The sequence below is a fragment of the Dinoponera quadriceps genome, unplaced genomic scaffold (genome assembly GCF_001313825.1).
Source record: "Dinoponera quadriceps isolate SergipeBrazil2010 unplaced genomic scaffold, ASM131382v1 scaffold657, whole genome shotgun sequence".
Taxonomy (NCBI): domain Eukaryota; kingdom Metazoa; phylum Arthropoda; class Insecta; order Hymenoptera; family Formicidae; genus Dinoponera; species Dinoponera quadriceps.
Window position 1 is genome coordinate 43,562 of NW_014554751.1, and position 20,977 is coordinate 64,538.

At 36.5% G+C, this 20,977-nt stretch overlaps 3 protein-coding genes across 4 annotated transcripts in view; 1 reads left to right on the forward strand and 2 right to left on the reverse strand.

Annotated features, from left to right (window-relative positions):
* LOC106741259 (diphthine--ammonia ligase) overlaps window positions 1-8,972 on the forward strand; it is a 9,808-nt gene extending 836 nt beyond the window's left edge. Inside the window, exons 2-13 of the mRNA XM_014613046.1 lie at window positions 473-668; window positions 760-944; window positions 1,343-1,416; window positions 1,503-1,683; window positions 1,842-1,933; window positions 2,014-2,104; window positions 2,197-2,371; window positions 2,465-2,632; window positions 2,798-3,099; window positions 4,969-5,296; window positions 5,728-5,829; window positions 6,014-8,972. Of these exons, the coding sequence (XP_014468532.1) occupies window positions 554-668; window positions 760-944; window positions 1,343-1,416; window positions 1,503-1,683; window positions 1,842-1,933; window positions 2,014-2,104; window positions 2,197-2,371; window positions 2,465-2,632; window positions 2,798-3,099; window positions 4,969-5,296; window positions 5,728-5,829; window positions 6,014-6,318 (2,118 nt within the window). The 5' untranslated portion in view covers window positions 473-553 and the 3' untranslated portion in view covers window positions 6,319-8,972. The remainder of the gene's footprint in view (window positions 1-472; window positions 669-759; window positions 945-1,342; window positions 1,417-1,502; window positions 1,684-1,841; window positions 1,934-2,013; window positions 2,105-2,196; window positions 2,372-2,464; window positions 2,633-2,797; window positions 3,100-4,968; window positions 5,297-5,727; window positions 5,830-6,013) is intronic.
* Window positions 8,956-20,977, reverse strand: part of LOC106741258 — a 22,180-nt gene continuing 10,158 nt past the window's right edge. The window contains exons 4-10 of one of the 2 annotated variants that reach the window (XM_014613043.1): window positions 19,978-20,307; window positions 19,343-19,853; window positions 18,895-19,076; window positions 18,664-18,811; window positions 12,122-12,328; window positions 11,431-11,546; window positions 8,956-9,926 (exon numbers count right to left, since the gene is read on the reverse strand). In XM_014613043.1, coding sequence (XP_014468529.1) covers window positions 9,808-9,926; window positions 11,431-11,546; window positions 12,122-12,328; window positions 18,664-18,811; window positions 18,895-19,076; window positions 19,343-19,853; window positions 19,978-20,307 — 1,613 coding nt within the window. In that variant the 3' untranslated portion in view covers window positions 8,956-9,807. The remainder of the gene's footprint in view (window positions 9,927-11,430; window positions 11,547-12,121; window positions 12,329-18,663; window positions 18,812-18,894; window positions 19,077-19,342; window positions 19,854-19,977; window positions 20,308-20,977) is intronic. The other variant, XM_014613044.1, reaches the window with a different exon arrangement.
* Window positions 12,562-13,310, reverse strand: LOC106741260. The gene is made up of 2 exons (XM_014613047.1): window positions 13,016-13,310; window positions 12,562-12,640 (listed from the first exon to the last, which is right to left on the reverse strand). The coding sequence occupies exons 1-2, from the start codon at window positions 13,305-13,307 to the stop codon at window positions 12,612-12,614; spliced, it is 321 nt and encodes a 106-aa protein (XP_014468533.1). The 5' UTR covers window positions 13,308-13,310; the 3' UTR covers window positions 12,562-12,611.

Here is a 20,977-nt window from a genome sequence, read left to right on the forward strand (position 1 = left end):
ATATATATAAACACCAATTATCGTTTTAATATATGTATATATAACGCTCGTTAATTATTTACTGTATACATGTAGAGATGTTTGTTATTATTGATAGTTGTATGATATTTTAATATTATAAAATCATAGCCATCCGTTTATGTCAATGTAAATAGTACATATATAGTATATGTAGGTGCAATGACGTAAGGTACATTTGCAAGAAAAAAAAAAATATTATAGAACATCAAATTAATTTGTAATACTTTTATTTGGTTCTTTGCAATATTTATATAAAGTTTAGAATTATATATTTATGAATGCAGTATTATTATTTTTACTATTATAGTTATGATTATAATTTATATCTAAATAAATTCAATGAATATTACATTGTATACTATATATTTTTTTTTAATTACAACTCTTAAGATATAAATCTTACACAGCCGTACTTTTATATCTATATTATATATGTTTACTTTTATTGCAGATGATTGTCTAAACAGATAAATCGGCTTTAATTTTAGTCATAATTATCCCTCAAGAAAGATCCAAGCACAATCTGTAAAAGATGAGGGTCGTTGCGCTAGTTAGTGGTGGCAAGGATTCTTGTTTCAACATGATGCAATGTGTAGCAGCTGGCCATGAAATTGTGGCTTTAGCAAATTTGTATCCTGTTGGAAAAGGTATCGAGATAGATAATTTTAAAATATTTGACTGGCAATTTATATTGATTTATTAAATTGTGCAGATATAAATGTAACACAATGTTTCTAGATGATTTAGACTCGTTCATGTACCAAACGGTAGGCTACCAAGGTGTCGAATACATCGCTAAAGCTATGGGCTTGCCTATGTATCGTGAACCAACATTTGGTAGGTCTAAAATGCAAGAGAAATATTATTGCCCTACAGAAAATGACGAAGTCGAAGACCTTTTTAGACTGTTGAGCAAAGTAAAGGTAAAAAAAATTAAGTTTGTTACATGTACCTAGTAAACAAGAAACGTTAAATCAATCTTTTGAAACATTAATTTTATGTGAATTTTGTAAACATTTTGATATAATATTTTATAAATGTTTTAAAACTGTTACTTGATAATATTATGTTCTTAAATTAAAATTATAGTATAGAAGCATTATTTTATTAACTTAAAATTATAGTGTAGAAATATTATTTTTAATGTTTTGATCAAATATTGTTAACAATGACATTATATGCAACATTAAGAAATATATATTTGAAAATGTTACATATTATAAAACATCATAATAATGTTGTGTTAATGATTTCTTTCTTACTGAATAGGCACACAATATCTAATAACCATATAAGAATACTAACGATCCATATATTTTAGGAGCGCGAAAATATAGAGGCTGTGTCATCTGGTGCTATTCTTAGTGATTACCAACGAATTCGTGTAGAAAATGTGTAATCATTATTTATTTTACTTATCAGTGAGTTGTCAATTTTGCCATTTTACTGTAAATTCGAGTAAATCTGGAATATTCTTTCAGCTGCAGTCGTTTAGGTCTTATTTCCATATCATATTTATGGAGACGGGACCAGGAGGAGCTGTTAATGGAGATGATACAGAGTTCTGTTAATGCAGTATTGATTAAAGTTGCAGCATTGGGTCTCGAACCTAAGCATTTGGGTAAATCTATATCCGAAATGCAAACTCATCTTGTCAGAATAGTAAGTCACACAATTTTTCTATCATATCAGTTGATGCTATATCGTATCCTTAATAATTTAATTTTCTCTATTTCTCATTTTCGCGTCTTCTGAGATTTTTAAGTATTTTTGGTATTTTTATACCAACAGAACAGCTATAAGAAATATTATGTTTACAGAAAGAAAAGTATGGAGTAAACATATGCGGAGAAGGTGGGGAATACGAAACCTTTACTTTGGATTGTCCTTTGTTTGGAAAAAGCATTGCGTTGTGAGTTACACAATCGGTACTTGCATTTCATATGTAATATGATTAACAATTTCTAATTTTATCTTTATTTTGTGGTTTAGTGATGAGTATGAGAGCATTGTACATACATGTGACGACATAGCACCTGTAGGATACCTTAATTTTACAAAGATTCGTCTACTAGACAAAAATGTAAGTTGTCATTCTTCTGTACATTATATAAATAATTTCGAGATATGTATTTTTTACGGTATTAAGATAAAAAGTATCTTTTTGCTTTGCAGAACGGTATGGAACAGTTGAATCTGGCGGAAAGATTGAAAACTATCTCGATGAAAACATCACAAGATTATATCGCCGAAATAGTTGGTCCGGTGCTACACGATGGCTGCAATTTGTCAGATGACGAAAATGACGAGCACGAGTGCGGAAACAACAGTCTGAAGACATCGAATTCCGGTATTTATAATAAATAGAACACAGAAAGAACGAAAAAGAGAGATTAGAAAACTCATTGAAAATGTTTATATACGTGTATATATAAATATACAGGTCCATTTAATCCACCAAGCCCGATGGAGATTTTGTACGAAGAGGAGGATTATCCAGACGCACCGACTGTTAATAGAAATCAGAAGGGATGGTTTTGGTTCGGCGGTATTGCTGGAAAACGTCCGGACGTCACGTCCTCCGTAGAAGAGGCACTGGGAAAATTAAGCAGTAGGTGAACTTTATGTCTTAATCACGTATTTTTTAGGTTAGCAATTATTCGGTATTAGCAGTTATTCCTATGTACATCTAACAATTCAATAATAACTCATATAATAAGCATACGAGATACCTGTAGAGAATTTTCGTTCACGCAATCCCTTGTCTAAATTGCAGCATTAGTTGAAGACGAAAATCTGCGAATATCTGATATCGTCGCGGTAACGTTGTACATAAAAGACATGTCAAGTTACAAGGCTATAAACGAGGTATATACCTCCTGGTTGGGTAAAAGGAATCCACCGGTTCGTGTATGCGTAGAATGTCCTTTGAACGTTCATATAGTACTAGATGCGACGGCGTACAAGGAGAACCAAGAGTGCGGGGACAAGAATGCCCACAAACGACACACAATGCACGTTCAAAGTATAAGTCACTGGGCACCCGCTAATATCGGACCGTACTCTCAAGCTGTTCGTGTAAGTAAAATTCTGTATTTTTTGGAGGAAGAAGCCCAGTCAATATAATGGTTATGTTCAACAGAAAAAGCAGCTTTGTAACTATTATAAAACTCGTGAATCTGATTGGTTGCGACAAGTTTTCCTTACGCAATTACAGCCGCTCCGACTCGCTGTCACTAATTATCGCGAAGTTTCTGGGCGCCATGCGATAGTTTCGCGTCCACAAAATTTCCTATTCTAACTCTCGATATTTCTCGCTACTCGGTAGCGAACGGATCCGGCAGCTTTCGGGTTAATTTAAGTCGAAGAAGGAGAGGGTTTGGAGATCAATCGTCGGGAAACAGAATTACTATCTTGTAACGATAACAATGAAATTTATTGGTCGGACTGTAATCGGACCGTCGCTCGGACGTAATCGTAGCGGTGACTGAAAAAAAACGAGCAGATATGCTATTTTGTAACAAAAGTTGTCAGTTCTCAACGCAAATTGACTTCGTGGCGGTAGCTATTTTATTCGATAGCGAGACCTTGATGAGTAACTCACTGTTCGGTACGCGGATTCCACTTCCTCACGATGCGGGTGTGAGGATGATCGGGAGCACGGCTTCGACGGCAGTTCCGAGACCTCCCTCCGCAAAACATAATTACATAAACGCCAATTATCATCAAAATGAGGGAGGTCTCGATCGCTCCGCCACGCCAGCCCTTCTTTGTGAGTCCTACTCCGAGTTGCGGCGACTAAACTCTAAACATTAACTCATTCGGCTACGATGGAGATCCGCGTATGGCTCCGGCAGATCGATTCGATATCTGACACTAAATATTCTCATAATCACCAAAAGGAATATCCGTCGGTCGACCCCACCCCGGATTTAATATTTACGGAAATAGGTGCGAATGGATAACCTTACATAATTCGTGCTGCTCTCATAGTACCTCCTGCTGGCTACCTTATTGACTCGATAGCTTCTCTCTCTCTCTCTCTCTTTCAACTGCTCGTCAAATTTGCTACTGTTACGGTGCATACCACCAACGAAGTGAAGTCCGCGCAACTTGCCGATCATATTAGGGCCTCTCTTCCTCGGCCGTTTCTGGAGTTTTTCGGAGCTTCCTCGCTCCTTGCGCTAGCTTCCGCTTGCCGCTCGCTCTCTCGCCTGCATCTGCCTTGCGGATCTCTCCAGTAGTTTTTACCCAGGGACTCTTGGTGTTCTCGCTAACTCCGGGACCGCGGTATCATCGGTCTCCGCTTCTTCGGCAACTGTAATCAAAGCAGGGTCGGTATCGGCGTTCATCGGCAACTAACCTAATAATATTTATGGAGGGGCTCACCGTGTCCTTCTTCGGCTAGTCTTGTCGGCGCTCCTTCGTTCATCTTCGGTGCTCTTGACTCGCCACGTCCCTCTCCCGCGCTGTCTTCCGCCTTTTTCCTTTGTCAGTCCGGAAGCTCGGGGTCACCATTAGGTCAGACCATGCACCGCCGAGTCCCGCAAACGGAACTCAAATCGTGGTAATCTATTCTTCAGTTATCGGGCCCTGAACCTTTTAACCCTCTCGAGAACACTCGCCCTTTGTTATGAGCGCCCACACGGCTGCCACATCATCACATGGTCTGTGCTCTTAATCTTGGTTGAGTCTAAGAGCGTACAGATTCACGAATTTGGCAGCAGTTGCAAAGCTACTTTCTCTGCTGAAGGTAGCCAATATCTAAAATCGGGACATCAGATGTACTTATGGGTAATCTGATGTCCCGATTTTAGACATTATGTTGTCTGAGAGGTCACTGTTCAATTCTAAGTGGCGGATTGAGCAAATAGTAAAGCGAGTAATGAAGTTTCGCGAATGAAGAAAGGAAATAGCTATCGAAGTGAGAAAATTGATCTTCAACAGGTGGGCGATATTATATCGGTCGCTGGGCAGATACCTTTGGTGCCTGGCAACATGACTCTTCTAGACTTGAATATTAAACGGCAGTGCCGCCTAACGATGAGACACATCGATCGTATTCTTAAGGCCATGGACGCGAACACACATCTCAGAGACATAGTACAGGGCATCTGCTTCCTGACGCATCCCAGTTACATAGCAGACGCAAGAAAGGAATGGGAGAAGAGATCAAACAACGCCATCGTAGATTACATCGTCGTACCAAATCTGCCGCGTGGTGCTCAGGTCGAATGGTGCGTTTGGGCTCACAGAGATAACAGGAGATTTGAATGTACGTAAGAGATAAAATATAAAACTTTCCGACCACTCATGTGTAAAGCCCCTAGCTCACATAGTTCGCAGAACGCAAGACACAGGTTGCAAACGCAAACGTAAGATGACGATTAGCAAATGCAAGGAGCTGTGATCGTCGTCTGTACTTATGACCTGCGTCTTGTGTTCTGCGAGCTATGTAGAAGGGGTTTACAAGGTGGAGATCATACCGATTATACAGTCATTACCTAACAAACATAATGTAACATATAATATACTTGTTATAATTTCTTACTCAGCAATGTAACTGCTATATAACGCGTGTTATATGCGTGTAAATAATATTATTACATTGTTGAATAGGAAATCACAACAAGTTACATTATGTTTGCTAGGTACGACTCTCTCAATGAATCGTTATGTGTAATATAAATAATGTCCTGATTGTAGACGAAGAAACGGGAAGATGCGTGGGCAATTTTAAGGTGGCCATTAGGCGTAGGTGGAATTACGAAAACACCGTTTCAGCGATTGTGTGTTACATGTGTACCCGTAAGTTTCTCCCGGTGAATCATTTGTCCACTCGATAAGTCGTATCCCCTCTCCCCTCCCCAAAAAAATCATTTCGACGAGATATTCACCGCAAATATTTGACAAATGCTAAAAAAGGAATATTTCCGAAGTACCGAGAATTTCGAAACGGTAACGAAACTTTCCTCTATTTCTTTTTCAACAGGTTCGTCCAATTCGACTGGCAATATAGCTACAGAGGCATGTTTGCCATCCACGGAACTGACTGAGAACGAACTGATGGAAGCGTTTGAGTACGTTTTATGCAAGCTTACGAAAGGCTCGCAGAGCGCGAATCCGACGTGTAACCTGCGAGTATTTTATAAGGTTGGCAGCTCGCCGGGCCCGAACCTCGTCCACAGTGTCCTGTCTAAGTTTTCTACAGCGAATTTAGTGATTACTATTGTACCGGCTACTCACTTACACAATTTCAACACTTTCTTGTCTATATGTGGCATTAGACACGAGTAAATACTCAAATTGTTTTTTTACATTGTCAATTATTCGTCAGGATTGAAGCGCGCATTTAGGATAAAGTCGCACAGGGATTTGAATCTGTGTGGTAAATCTCTCGGCAATTCGTTCCCGTCGTTCGGACGTAATCGTAGCGGTGACTGAGAAAAAGCGAGCAGATATGCTATTTTGTAAGAGGAGATACACTTCCACATTGTTCATGTATTTTATCGTTTGCTGATTTCAAGAAAACGTTCGATACATAGGAATAAGTTGAATAAAATACATACGATTGTATACCTGTATTCCCAAAAACGCAAGAAGCTGAGAAAGAGATTTGCGTGTTTCAAAGTTACGATAATCGACAGACCGAGAGAGAGAGACTTGAGAAGCGAGAAAGAAAATAACAAATTTAACGCTTCGAAAACCTCGCTGAGAATACACGAGATGTGAAATTTTTACAACTTTATCCACCAAGATACTTAGAAAAGCCATTGTTCATATGAACAGAGAATCGAGAGATGGAAATTTCGGATATGTCCTCTTTTTGAGAGCACGACTTCGCCTACATGTCTTTTTCACAGCCACCACTGTTCGATTAGTTCGACAGTTGCGACGGGATTGAATGTGACGAATGGTGAAAAACGGCGTTACAACGGCACCAAAGTACGCACCATTAAGTTTTCCTGTGTGCGCATAATAAGGGGGAACTTGGTCGTGGTCGAAACGGTTCGCTGTTCTCGATACTATTTTGCTTTATGTATCGGTATCCGAGTACTTCCTCGCGTTTCGTACGTGAGTCGACGATCTTGACGTGGCAGTAGCAGTATTCCGTATTAACGCGATACTTGTTGGTAGTGTGTCTGTTAAAAAAAAAAGTTAAAAAAATACTAAAAATTCGGTAAAAAAAAAAGAAAAAGAAAATGAAAATTTTTAAGTTAAGTTAGGAGACAAGGAAAATTGAGAACCAAAAATTCCACAGGATTCGATGATCTTATATCGACTCACCGGCTGTGATCCTGTAGAATCCTTGGTGCATGTATTATATGTTTTATAGCATATCATCGGTAATGTTATCTAGATTAGTATAATGATTATGATAATTTTACCTATAATTTTAACCACTCACAGTGTAACAAAATTGTATCGATCAACCGTGCTTCTCGTTTAATTATCATGAGCAATACTTCTCGATACTTGAAAACATCGGCGAATATAACGTTAACGAGAAATACGGAATACCCTTACTGCTCGCTCAATATTTCCCGATAACGTAGCTGCGTCGCTGCTCTTTTCAGCTGTACTCTGGTTTCGTTTCTCGCAATTCTTTTCTATCGTTTCCATCAGATTCTAGGGATTACACGTGTTTCGCGTTTTTGATACGTAGGAAAAGTCTGGGCAGTGCAGCTGGAAAGAACAGACCCTTGTATTAGCTTGTATACCGACTACTAGTCAATGGCGGGACAGGTGCAATTCTGAACTATGAACCCGTCCTGTTATAGTGCGTAAGTGCTCTTCAACAACGCGATTGCACGTTAGTGAAAAGAAGAAAAAATACACGTACGTGCGTACGACTCGTATTGTTGTTACGCTACGTTTCATTTTGTTTTATCTTTATCTCTTTGCTCAAAGTATGTTTTACTTTTAACGGTGTTGTATAATCCACGTGCGGAGGAATGTTCTAATTGTGTGTGTGACGTTTCTCCGAGCAAGTCGAATCGCGCACGACCACTTTATTAGCAGCACTCGACATTCAACTCGAATTTTAAAGAAACTAGACGAGAAAGAAATGGAAAAGGAGGGAACAGGAAAGGAAGCACATCGAGGGGAAGAAATCGCGACGTAACACCTCACGCATGGGCGTTTATAGCAAGGAGACGTGCGCTTTTTAATTACGGTACAATTGCAACGCGACAAAGAACGAGAAGCACACATACATCGCGTTCTTCCCCTCGACAGTATTTCTCATTCTCACGATTACGTTATCGGTAACGTTGCGATCATTAATCGTGCATCGCCGCCTGATCGTTTCTTCGCCGAAGAAGAAATAGTGCGATTTATAGAGGCGAAGAAGAATACAAAAAAAGAAGGAGGGGGAAGGATCTGCAAGAGCTATGTATTTCACTTAGCGAGATGCTGCGCGGCGACTCCACACCTTTTGCGCGTATGTCATTGTTGCTTTAAAGAAGTATCCTGTACAGGCGCGTTACAGTGCAAATTAACGAGACTACTTTGACACTGATATACAAGGTTGATGCAACGACATGCCAAAGTTTATATTTTGCAACAACTTGCTCATTTTTTTAACGGCCGCAATTGCCGTATATCCTGTGTGTACATAATGCAACATAATCTAACACGATCTTATAAATATATTGTAATCAATCTCCAGCGAAAAAATTGATTGACAGAGAAGAGAGAGAGAGAGAGAGAGAGAATGTGTGCGTGTATGTATGTTGTATATGTGTGCGCGCGCGCGTGTGTGTGTGTGTGAAAGAGAATGGAGCGCACTGTTCAAAATGTGGATACTGCGTCACGATACGTATGTAAAAACAGGGGAAAGAAGAGAATGTTAATCCGCATCTAACTCTCGCAACAAAAGCACTAATCCGAGGATTATGTCATGAAAAGAAGAGAATAAAAAAGAAAGTGATATATATTTTTAAGAAAAACGACGCTTAGTTTCGTTCTTTATTCGTTTCCCTTCTCTAAACTGTACACACACATCTCCTTCCGGAAATAGCAGAACTGGCAATTCGAAGCAAAGAACGCGAGTAAAATCGGTAGTTTAAAAAAACATTTTGCAGTCTTTGTAGTGATGATACTTTGTTTATATATTTCGCAGAGTATAAATAGTAAGATGAATTGTAAAAAAAATTGCAATTGGATTTTCAGCGTCCGTTAGAATTGTAAACTTAAAATGTTGTATCTGAGGTCACTAGATTATGAAATTTCGTTCTGTTAGTACTATCAGATGAAAGATAAAGATCGTAGATTCTTAAAACATAAACTACCCTACAGATTTTCCAAATCACCTACATATTCTGAATAAAAAATGCTTAATTTTCATTTGATATTTAACATCATGTTCATGATATTTAACATTGAGAAGAAAATTGTATGTTCCATCAGCTTCGAAGTACAAAAATTAACTCCAAATTTGCGAAAGAATTAAAAGTCGAATGTGCATAACTTTTGATGCAATTGATGTATTCCATTTTGTATAATGGTTTCACGAGATTATTCATTATATTTAACTTGAACGTACACATAGTAAAAATTTAGTGTCATGAGTTAAATTACTGATATTGTAACTATATACAACATGATGCACTCATATGAAGTACTTGAGGAGAAAATCTCACGTGCATTCTCAATTGTAAATATAGTCGTCTGATAAAAATGAGCTATATATACTGCTTAATATATAATATAATTACATTTCGCTCTTTCTAATCGTTATTATACATCTCTCATTGGTCTCCCCATTTTTACGTAATGATACGTTCACGTTTTGAGTATCTTCGGTGACATAGGTTTTGCCACTTGCTGACGATTCGACAGTGTACAGAAGTCACACAGATAATTTTTCTTATCAAACGCTGTTCCCTTGGTCTCCACGCAATCTGAAAAGATACACATACGATTACGATACACATTGCGTGCCTAACAAGAATTTCTCAGAAGAATTTTTAATGCTGAAGAACAAACATTATTTTAATTAATAACAAGTTTAAATTTATATTTATATGTTCACTACAAATATTAAATATCTATCACAATATAAGACATCTATTAGAAATCTCCAGATTTTGGATGAATTTTTGTTTTAGTTTGAGAAAAATTTTCTCGGCTTAAAACAACCCAGACAGCACAAATATCTAAAATCGAGACATGAGATGTCTTTTAGACGTCTTAAAGTCGTGTTTAAGATGTCGTGATAAAAGACGTCTTTAAGATGTCCAATTTTGGACATTGTGTTGTCTGGGAATTTTCGAAATATATCGAACCATGCTATCGTGGAAATAATCACCATAGTGGAGTTAATTATTTTTTCAATACTTGAATATATCTTTACATATCATGACATTTACTAAAATCTATAATTGTTATATTGCGAGGAAATAAGAAGATAGAAAAGATAGTATAATGTATATATATGCGTCCTAGAAAACATCAAGACGTTGTAAAGACGTCTTTGAGACAATAAGACGTCTTTCAGACATACATGTTGTGTGAGGTATTAAGTAATAAATAATTCAGATATGGTTTATCTAAGATGGCGATGATTAAATAATATTCGGTCGCACGTGCAAATGCTCCTATATCATAACATGCAACGGAATTAACACTTTGAGTGTCGAGAGAGTCGAACAATAAAATGCCCATGAATATATAGTACAATCTCTAATTAGGAGAAAGAGGAGAAAGAAAACTACTACATGAATCTGTGTGCTCAGCTTCCAACGACAAGAGTTTCGTTAATTGAAGCTAATTATATACGGATCCTATGTAATAATTACTAAGACTTTTGCCTGTTAAAATACAAGCACGCTACATACATGAATTCGCGCGCGCGCGCGCGTGCGTGCGTACGTGCGTATGCGTGCGTGCGTGCGTATGCGTGCGTGCGTGCGTGCGTGCGTGCGTGCGTGCGTGCGTGCGTGCGTGCGTGCGTGCGTGCGTGCGGCGTTTCAGCGTACGTCCTTGACATGGATCCGTGCACGTGACGCTCCAAGTGTTAACTGACAGAACAGAATAAATGAAAGAAAGCTCTTTGGTCTTAAGTTACAGTAAAAAGGGCCAATTACAGTCTAAACGTAGTTATATGAGCGCGTAAAGGCTTAGAATAATTGTAAGTAAAGCAGTTTCTTTTCCAAACTATTGGAAAAGATCCGCTTTAAATCCTCTTTGATAGATCACGAGGGTTCAATTGAAGATCAACATTTCTTACATTTATACATAATCTGCCTGTCAAAGCAGCCATCGAAGAGCCATTTCGGCGAGCCTCTTATGCGTTTCCGTATATATTTTGCAAAAATTCACAAGAATTTACGCCCAGGCTCTAATTAGCTCTTTCCTTTCTATCGCGATTAATTCACAGAATCATATGAAATTTGGGGTCGATACCTAAGTGCAGATACTTGTCGCATGCGCTGCAATGCACTAGATTCGGTTCCAGGTCGAGCCTTTGGGCGGTATGACAGCGGCTGCAGTGTGGGCAATAACGACCCTTTCGCCACAGCCTTGTTATCGCATAAAGATCATGTGGTTAGTGAATTCAGGTAAAAGGGAATATTATGTTAGCAGTGCTTAGCACGCAGTAGAGGGATTTAATGATATTTCACACGATAATACACTTCTCATCAAGTCATTTAGCCGTTAATATATAACATCCCAAGACCTTTCAGGATAGCACTGTAGGTCTGAGGCTCTATACGCACAGTAATGTTACGTATTTAATTATAAAATATACAGAAAAACATAAATTCATTCTAAAATTTCTATTTTAATTATATATATGTATATGATATATGTTAATTAAAGATAAATCGAAATATTTACAATTTGATCGAATTTACTGCTCTAAGTGGTTCTTAATTAATAATAACATTAACTGATAGCTAAATGATAAGATAGAGAGACAAAAACTGTGAGTGTCGAGATCTATAACAAAAGACAAAATGAAGAAGAAAGGATGTCGATAAAGTGTTATAGTGTGAGCGATGAAAATCATTAAAGCAACTGTGAAGCCCAACATAGTTCGAAACAATCGTGTTTCAGCATATATGAGGCGATGACCATTTAAAGGTGTACTCACTTTGAACACGGTATGCAGAGTGTAGAGACATATACTCGGGTATTTTTCTCGCCCTTCTTATACTCGTGTTGCCATTGCGCGACGCTGTTTCTATCAGAATTAGCACCACCGGGCTCTCTCGAGCCGCAGTTTGCGCACACGGCGCATTCTTGACAATGCCACCTCCCTTGTGGTACACGTCGTAAGCCGACACAATAAATATGGTACCTGTAGACAAAATCATACAAGGTTAGCCAGTTATATTATCCATTCGAAATTTTCGTCCCGATCAATTAATCAATTAAAAGGTAAAACCACTTTAGAAACAAAAAAGCCTGATTTTTAACGATGTTTTTGAGGTAACAAATAAATCAAACGAAAATCTCTTTTAAGGCCTTTATTCTACAAATATTAAAGGGTGTAAAATGATCTTCTTAAAAAATTTTTTTTATCCAAAATGGCGAGTGCACAGCCTCTCGTGCGCAGTCACTTTTTTTGAGATCCTTCGCGGCTAACAGCAGATTTCTTGAACAGTCGCACCTAGAACAAAAAACTAAAAATTTTCAGAAACTAGATAAGATTTTCTTTAGAAGTACGTAGGGAAATGAAAAAAATATGATGATTTGTAAAAGTGGAGCTATAAAGAAAGAATTTCATTTTTTGACTAAAAATTTCGTATAAATTTGTTTATAACAAAAAATGTTAAAGTAATTATAAAATCCTATGTACTTCTTTAGAGAATCTATTTAAGAAGATGCCCTTAAAATTTCAAGTCAATCGGATAAAAATTGTTTGAGTTATGCTGCTAGCCGATTTGAAAAACGTGAATTCAAGAAAAACGCATTTCAAGTTTTTCGGTAACTTTTTTTTCTATTTAACACAAGAAATTTGCAATGTACTTTCACTCTGCGATACCTGTTCCATAAAATTGCCCTTCCAGGTCCAAATTAGCTTCCTCTTCTTCTTTCTCTGACGATTTAGAAGCTCTCCGAGCATCTTTTGCGGCATCAGACATCTTGCGTTCTGTAAATTTGACGCGGCGCGCGTCAGCTTCTACACAGAAGTTATAACAATTTGGATCCACATCAACTCCTAATACTTGTATTTTTGCCATTAGATTATTAAATCCATCATTAAAATGGTAAGTGGCAATATCTGCGGAGATATCAAGTAATGTTTTGCCGCTCGAGAATGCTTTTGGAGCCATGCACACAATTATTATAACTTTAGTTATTGTTTTGTGTGTACTCTCCAAGGCAACGATTTAGCAAATCATCGCTGCTTAAGTCTTCATATACAGGCTTAATAGCTGCAAAAACATTTGGGCGAAGAGGTGGTTGCACGTATTCATATAATGTATTGGAAGCTTTTGTTCGTTATCACGAGCACCATGATTGCTCGCCTTCCGGGCATTTCTTATGCTGCGGCTGCGCATCAGTTGAAAGTTTATAAAATAATGTCGCCCATATATCGTTTCTCATCTTCTCGATAGAGTCAGGATTGCGACGAATAGCTAAGTCATAGTAAATTGATAATTCATCAATCAATTTACCGGTAAATTCACCCTTACCGCCGAGTCCCTTCGGATTTTTTTTTCGCAAACGCGTCCCCCTCTTCTGCGTGTGATCTATGCACTCTTTCTTTTTTACTGTAAAATTTTCGTAGGGATTAACACCTAAAACTCCTTTGAAGGTCTTGCTATTACCATCGCCGATATAATTAGCGTATTTAGCATTGTAAAGGGTTTCGGAGCGCTGAAATATCTCGATCACGGAATCAACTTCCATCTTACTAAATGAGCCATCATAATTGATTTGTCATTCATTTGAATGCGTCTCCACCCATTCATCGTAGTTAGCTGTACCTTCTTTCTTACTCCAAAATTCATAGGATTTACAGTACTTAGATTTTATTACGATGTCGATGACTTTTCCTGTGTGTCAACCGATAAGAGTCACTAATCCATACAAAAACGAAAATCCTTTTTTCCATCATGATCTGTCACCGGAAACAATAAGACCATCGACCTGCATTTTCTTCAGAAAGTCTCTTTTATTCTTCAGCTGCTCTTTTTGTGCATTTCAAACGAACTGCTGCTGTAGCTGTAGCGAGGTTTGCAATAATTTTATCATAAAATCATTGAAAAACCGGCAGCGGAAGATCTATAAAAGTACAAAATTTAAGTATACCATGCAAACTATGCAACGGTTAACTTCGTATCCATAATTGACATAAAAACAGTTAGGCACAGCAGTTTGTCCACATTTTTTGCAAGAAACAATAATTTTGAAGCCCAAGCCGCACTTGCTTCACTAAATTTTATGTCTTTTCCTCACTTTTTACACACAACCACTTCAGCAATAACAGCAAAAACAGTGAGAAAGTTTATCAAACGATACCCGATTTCATTATTCACTTCTATTTCATAGTTGTTCCTAGATGTGTTAAACTTTTGAGCAGACGTGTTCTGGAATTTCTTCCTTTTCGTATCGATTCTGCGGACATCTATTTGATATTTTACTCCTTTTTGTAGCTGTAGTATTAGTCTTTCTTCCAGCATATACCTTTCTCTTTTCACTCATGATCGTTAAAAAGTTCGAAATAAAAAATTGAAGCAAAATATTCACGAATATTCTAAACAGAAAACAAAGTGTCTTATTATATCCAAGCGGCATGATTTCGACGGTTGCACTGAAGCCACGTTATTATTTTTGAAATAATATAGACTACTAGCGCCGTACTAATACGTAGTAGTACCACATACTGTAGAAAGTATCTGTGGAGTTGACTGGCTGCGCGGCGCGCCGAAACTGTCGACTCCTAAGTCGGCACAGTCCCGAGTAGAAATTGAATCTAGTAATTGTCTAGTCATGACAGAAAAGTTGGGATTTACATCGCTACTAGCTAGTAGTACTAGCTAACCATTAGCTCGGAATATAACGCTCACTTCTTCTGATGACTGTAGAAAAATTAGCTAATAGCTAGACAAAAATATGTAGAAAAATTAGCTAATATCTAGACAAAAAATAGTACAGTCATTAGACGAAAAATCTCAGGTAGCCACTAGCCAAAAATATAACGCTCATTTCTCCTAGTGAATGTAATAGAAGAATTAGCTAGTAGTTAGATATAATAAAATAGAAAAATTTATTTTTCTTTTCGTTGATTTCTCTTTCACTTTTTCTCTATATCAGGAATATCTAATCCCTAAATAGCTTTCTTATCTTAGAACTTCTGTATCACGGATTTCTTCTAGTGGCTGGATAATTTTCTTAAATCAGAGTTTTGATTTATTTTTTTTCTCTCAAGAAGTGATCCAATGTAGCTTGGTTCTTGAAATTCTTCTTGATTACGTATTATATCCAATTCTATGGAAAAATTTCGTTTTTCTCTGCTGGACTTAAACTTGAGATCTCTGGCTTTTGAGTCGCCCACTTTACGTTAGACCACTGTCATAGTCGCTAATAAATGTTTTATATTAGCTACATATACTTTACTCAGCGCAGTTCTATCTCATGGTTAAACGAAAAACTTACACAGTAACGAGATAGAAAACTCGGTAAATCCTTAATGGAAATTGAATATCAAACTCCGTCTAGTAACTGTCTAGTAGCAACATAGCAACTCTGAATAGAAATTGAATATCAGAATTGTCTACCTACTAGATAGTAAATTTGTATTTTACATCATTGTCTATACCCAAATTTACTATCTAATGGTTAGACAGTTCTGACATCTAATTTCGAGATTTAGGATTAATAATATGTTGCAACTAAATAATTACTATACAGAGTTTGATATTATAATATAACCATCATTTCGATGTGCGGATTAATATAATTCTGCTAGTGGCGAGATAATAGCTAGACTGTATGTTTTAGAAAAAACAGCGTCATATTTACTATCATATTTTCAATTTAACGATTAGATAACAGATATATGGTTAAGAATATTTAAAGATTGATTAAGAACGATAGTTTTCTATCACGTATGTAATTTTTTTCACCTACTTGTCTATGTAATTAGTAATTAATACTTACTGAACAATCCCGATACTCAATTTCTATTCAAGATATATTGATGATTTTCAATGTCGTTACTGTGTAATCTTTTTTGTCTAGACACTGTCTATGTAGGATTTACAGCACATTGATACTAGTTAGTGACTAGACAGAATTTGACATTGTAACATAACCATAATTTCGATGTGCTAATATAATCCTGCTAATGGCGAGATAATAGCTAGACTGTATATTTTAAAAAAGACAACGCCATCTACTATTATAGTTTCTATCTAATGATTAGATAGCAGCTAGAAAATTAGATAGCGGCTAGAAAATTAAAGATTGATTAGGAATATTTAGCTAGTCATGAGCTAGTGACTGGTTAAAAAACTTATCTAGTCATTACTATCTAGCTACTAGTCTTAAAATCTAATCTTCATACATAATCTAGATACATTTCTGCTCGAGAAAGCGCGCTGCACAAAAGTCACTCAAAACTGACTTTAAAAATTTTTCCTCGTTATAAAACTTATTACTTCTTATTTTTAAGACCCTAATGTCTTTAAAGCCAAAAAATTTAGATTTTCCGAAATTTCTAAAGTGGTTTTATCCTTTAATTCGATTTCGCGCACGTGCGTGTGCGTTAGAGACAACTCGAATTCGAATCGAATTTGACAAAATTCGAGAATTTCAAATCGCGAAGATTCGAATACGAATCACGCATATTAGCACTAACGAAGTACTGTTAAAGACGTCCAGCCTTACAGGAATTGGCATGACTTGAAAAATTCGCTATACTCTTAATAAAAGATACTCTTAACAAAATATACTCTTAACAAAAGATACTCATAACAAAATATTAAGAGCAGTAATTCAAGATATCGGTAAGAGAGATACTATTAAAGTTTTCGTGTTTAAATAAATTTTCATGATATCAAATTTGTGAGTGATTGAAAAATGCTGATATTAGTGATAATTTTTAATCATTTAACACGTTCGCTGCCACGTTCCTCGAGCATAGTTTGTTCTACCAAGCCACCAGAAGGGGTCTCTGCTTTATTCATAAGGGTCCAAATTAACGTGCTTATACTACGGATTAACTCGTACTTGGCATAGGAGGTCGGTAATCGATATACGAGTATATTCGTAGCTGGCTTGTAAGGTTCATATATCAATTATGAGTATATTCGTAGTTGGCAGCAAACGTATTAATATAAATATCAGAGGAAGGTCAGTAAAGTCGTTTTTGTGCCTCCTCCTGATTTCCATTAAACAATTTTTTTTTGTATTATATGATCATTAGGAATGTTAAAAATAATCATGGGATAAGAAACAAAACTCGATTCATAAAGCCATAATTAATTATTAGTCTAGATATATCACTATGATACCTAAGCCTTTTTCATGACTAAATGAACTAAACTAAAACATATTAAGTGAACTAAACTAAAACATGTTCGTTTATTATATCGTTCAGCTATCATATTAACATCAGTTTAGACCACAATATCTATCGTCCCTAAAGTGAAGGTGAATACAGCTCATAATAAAAAAAAATTATTTTTTACTATATGATGTGTCAACTACACATTGACATTTTAAGAAACTTGGTCTAGAGGCTTAAATCTACAAGCAACTAATAGTGATCATCTATTTGTGAGCCTCATCATTTTATGAATACTCATATGTCAAGAGTAATTAAAATATACATTTTTTCACCATAAGCTGTATTCACCTTGACGATGATAGATATTGTGATCTAAACTGACATTAATATGATAACAGAGTAATATAATAAACGATAATATTTTATTAGTTCACTTATTAGTCATGAAAAAGATTAGGTGTTATAGTGATATATCTAGACTAATAACTAATTATGGCTTTATGGGTCAAGTTTTTCTCATCTAATAATTATTTTTGCCATTCCTAATGATCATATAATACAAAAAAAAATTGTTTAATGGAAATCGGGAGGAGGCACAAAAACGGCCTTATTGACCCTCCTCCTTTAGCATATATCACACTATTAATTTTAGAATGTATAATTATTTTGATGTAAATCTCGTAGATGTACACATATATCTACGAGGCGTAATATATTGTATATTTTTATTAAACTATATTTCTAAAATCATTCAATTTCTATATTAATTGTAAACGGTCGATAATGTCAACGTTCTTCAAAGTACATTAGTACAACTGATTTACGATCTTTCATCTGACTGTTTCAATTACTGCCACCCTAAGTAAGAAATATCTCATCAATATCAATTTTATTTTCTAAATATCTAAATATACACATATTTTATTTTTTTTATGAGTTGACATACCACATGATCGATATTATCTCTCTCATACCAAAGTTTTCTCTCACTGCCTGCATGTTGAATTCAATGATTATCTTGTTAATTAAAAGTTATGTTTCAATTATTCGATTTGGGCGAAATTTCGTTGATTCGAATCGGATTTGAAAATAAAAAATAAAATTTGATTCGATTTCACATGAAATATCCTTAATCCCCACATTTCTACTGTGCATGTGTGTGCGTGACTTACCCTCGATCGCACATATCACAGAAGAGCATTTTATCCTCATCCGCGGGATCGTGACATTGCGCGCACGTTTTACAATCGGTGCATTGCCAAGCGTACGATTGAATGTGAGGAACCATATCCAGAGTTAAATCTATACAAGATGGATGAACTGAAAGCACAACATCACCATTTAGTAAATTATCTTAATTGATTCTAGAAAAAAAGCAATCGTATGTAACGCACGATCTTTACCGTTTCCATTGCAAGTGCCACATTGTATTAATATTTCATTTTTATTGTGTTTATTCAGAATCTTAAGACACATCTTGCATTTCAATTTTACGTCGTCTTTTTGAGTGACTATCTCCATGTCAACATCGTCCATGGTCGATTGAGATCCTTCCGTATCTTGTGTGCCTTCACTAGATGATGAACTATATTCACATAAGATAATCTATGTTTTAAACATTATTGTATCCTGACGAATTAGTCAAAAATAAAGAAAGAAAGAAAGGGAAGAGAAAGAAAGGGGAAATAGGAACATAGATAGCTGAGAAAGAAGAACCAAAAATAAAAACTCTAAAATTAATTCAATTGTTTATACTTTAGAAATTGCTAGCGCATTTCAACGTGAAAGAAATCAATTTTCAAAAATCGGTTAAAAAGAAGGATTACAAAACTTCGTGACATCGTCACTAACCTAGAGTCATCGGAAGACGATTCACTATCGCTGTCGCTTTGAGATCCTTCCGACTGACTGTCGAGTTTGCGTTCGTTAGGCCGTGTAGGTCCGTACAGGACGGTGTTGAGGGGATAGTACCTCAGTTCCGCCGACGTATATTCCCGATAATAATCGGTATACTGGCCCGGTATCAGGGCAACCGGATAATGACTTGTTTTGTGTTCCGGATCGATTTTTTGTGGCTTCTTTGGCACGTGAATCGTAAAAGTCTGCAGATCTAAGCAGTACTTGCGGTTCTCCTTGCGGGCTTTGTTCAGGTTAGCGTTCCACGTCATCGCGGATTGCACCGCCATTTCCGCGAGATCTATTCTGTTCCTCTCCGCGTTCGCCGCGGCTGTCAGCTCCTTCTGCTTCTTGGAATGTTCCTTTACCTGTTTCTCACGCATATGCTTACGATATTCCTCGTACTGATCCGGAAAGTCACTGCACATCACGTCCAGCACTTCTGAACTGCACACTGCAGTTAGTCCTATAACAATACAGCGTGATGAGATGAATGCGTGGTAATCGAATCGAGGAATGTTTCTACAACACGACTGAAGTTATATTCTTTCCTTTTTTTCTAAGACTCATAAAAAGACAACGGACTTTACCCATGTCACACATCGCTTCGCTGACTAGTCTATTTTCCCTCAGATAATTTCTCTCCTCCATATCGACCATTCTGCGCTTGAGGTCAGGATATTTACGCTTAAAAGATTTCACGCCGAGATACTGAGATATCTGCTCCTGTATCATGAAGGTTTCACCTTTCCTCTCCAATGGCCATTCGTACTCCGCTATTTTATCAACAGTAAAAGGTCCCTCGTCAGGATCGAAGTTGATTTCCATCCTTCGATTCTTGACTTTGACCTTTTCGGATTCCGTCGTAGCTGTACTCAGGACACTACCTTGAGATTCTTCATTTATCGTTGTCTCTGAGACTGTAATGCCGATTGCCAAAAATTAATTTCTACGTAAACATAACCAACACATCCTTGGTATAAGCATATATTAATCAATGTATGGAAATTAGAAATGTTTCAAGTACGCCTTATATAAAATAAATAGATGATCTTTTATTTGTTTGCCTTGTCAGACAGTACAGTATCTAAAATCGGGACATAAGACGTCTTTGAAATGTCTTATGTTTCGACGCATCTAAGATGTCTTAAAAATATCTTAAAGACATCTTATATTCCGACTTCAGACATTGTACTTTCTAAGTAAGTATACTTTTATATCAAAATTATTAGATTATTGTTCACAAACAGGATATTGTTCACAAACAGTCAAAAACAGGAAATTCGTACTTCATTGATGTCGTTAACAAATTACCTAAATTATCATATTCTTGATAATTTTTCATTATTCTCTCTTGGTCCACGTTCGCTGAATTCTAAGCGTGACAAATATTCTTTATCGAAGAAACTTCAATAAAAAAATATTACACCGTACTCACTCATATTACACACTTATCTTTAAAAATCACATACATTGGACTCGAAAATCACAAATATGTGTTGTTAATAAATATTTATAAACGATATACGAATCAGTACGAGCGTTTTTAGCGCTGCCAGGCACAGCATAATCACGACACATATTGCAAAT